This window comes from Diaphorina citri, unplaced genomic scaffold, assembly GCF_000475195.1.
Source record: "Diaphorina citri unplaced genomic scaffold, Diaci psyllid genome assembly version 1.1 scaffold10277, whole genome shotgun sequence".
In the NCBI taxonomy this organism is placed as follows: domain Eukaryota; kingdom Metazoa; phylum Arthropoda; class Insecta; order Hemiptera; family Psyllidae; genus Diaphorina; species Diaphorina citri.
Window position 1 is genome coordinate 1 of NW_007387651.1, and position 1,991 is coordinate 1,991.

Sequence of the window (1,991 nt, forward strand, 5' to 3'; positions counted from 1 at the left end):
ATCTTACTTAGAATGTAATAGAATTGGTTGTGAAGAGAATCAATTGAATCTTACTTGGAATATAATAGAATTGGTTGTGAAGAGAATCAATTGAATCTTATTTGGAATATAATAGAATTGGTTGTGAAGAGAATCAATTGAATCTTACTTAGAATGTAATAGAATTGGTTGTGAAGAGAATCAATTGAATCTTACTTAGAATGTAATAGAATTGGTTGTGAAGAGAATCAATTGAATCTTACTTAGAATGTAATAGAATTGGTTGTGAAGAGAATCAATTGAATCTTATTTGGAATATAATAGAATTGGTTATTTAAAGTATGCAATGCAATAGTCAAAACAAAACTAGACAAGGAACACAAGGAGGATCAAGAAGAGACCACTTTAAGTAATTCATAAAAAAATTGCTTCCTGAAAATGGCCTATGTATATTTTGGATGTAAAGATTAATTCACTTGGAGTCTTGGACTAGACAATCCTGACCTTACCAGTCTACATAATCTGAACCTTAAAATCCATGTATTACTTGGGGAAAACCAAGAAAAAGGGAAGCTAAAAGAAAACACCAATTAAAACAGGTTGGCTCAACTAAAGGAAACACGTTGAACTTTAATTTGGATATACATTATCGAATCGTTGATTCAAAACGACAAATATTTATCAAATCAATGAATTTTCCAAGTCCATATCTTTTCTTGCAAGTTTCTCATAGGAGTAGCCATCATGATGTAATCTGGACGGAATGAAAGCACTCAGCCACACCAAGTACCACCGTTCTCCCAGCATGATCTTAATATTAGTAATTGTATTCGTGGTAGGTGCTTTGAGCTGATTCCTGGATGGAGGATATCCCTTGTACAGAGTCAACATTGAATACAGGAGTAGCATAGAGACAGGATAATGTATGATGACAGCTAGGAGCTCAAATGCTAGCCACCCGCCATAGATGAAGGTAGACGACCAATCAAACGTGAGTAAACTGAAATCTGTCTCAGGGTCAATATTCTCAATACCTAGCACATGATATCCAATGTACTTGTATGTGTTATCGATGTAAGTTTCAATATGTTGACCTGTATTGAGACGGGCGTGCTCTATGAAGATAAACAGATTGAGGAAGATCCCGTAGCTGATACCTAGCCACACATAGAACACGAAACACATGAAGTAGCGCTGGTTGTTATGTCCAACACAGGTTGCACTGAAGAAGCAATGATGATCTCGGTTCAGTATACACACTTTGCATACTTTACAATGCCAGGCGCGTGGTGGTACATCCATCTCACAGAGGGAACAGTAGTTAGTCTCAGTGGGTGTCTTATTGTCTTCAGATACATCATGGTACTCTCTAACCCGCACTGTCTTCTCTACACGGGAGTGTCGTATCATAAGCATATAATAGTTGCTATACACATTGAACGTCAGGAACCACACGACAAAGAAGTTCAAGTCATACGCCCAGGTGACATACTCGTGACGACCTTTAGGTATCACCACCAGGTATTCCAATAGTATAGCAGCAGGCATAAGAACATGCATACAGAACAATCCAAACAAATCTCCTACAGTCATGGAACCTAGCCATGATGCCATTAGATACAGAGGATTAGAACCCATAAACACTGAGAACTTGGTTCACACAGACATAAAATAACGAAAATTTAATCAACTTGAAACGTAAAATAATTCAAGTGGTCAGTAAATTAATTAGTTGGCTGTTGAATCTAGAAGACTCAATAACCAGGGGCGTTGGCACGTTGAATGCACAGTTCCCCATTACATTGAAATGGGGGTCTTTTCTCACGAAATTCCTGTGTGCGAAGTCCAGTATGTAGTACTATTGATCACTAAAGTTATGTAACGTTGCGCGTAATTGGTATCGGAATGTGCTGCTGGCTTTTCCCGCCCCCATTCAGGTTGGGTGAGGTAGATATGAGGCGGCAGGTATCTTATCGCCGAATGGAGGGTAAAACCCCGTGACTAAAGACCTT

General features: G+C 38.3%; 1 protein-coding gene across 1 annotated transcript; it reads right to left on the reverse strand.

The window, feature by feature from the left end:
* Positions 1 to 569: 569 nt before the first annotated feature.
* Positions 570 to 1,723, reverse strand: LOC103522686 (probable palmitoyltransferase ZDHHC24). Its single transcript, XM_008487781.2, has one exon. It carries the CDS (start codon positions 1,615 to 1,617, stop codon positions 661 to 663), a length of 957 nt encoding a protein of 318 aa, XP_008486003.1. The 5' UTR covers positions 1,618 to 1,723; the 3' UTR covers positions 570 to 660.
* Between the last annotated feature and the right edge of the window lie 268 nt (positions 1,724 to 1,991).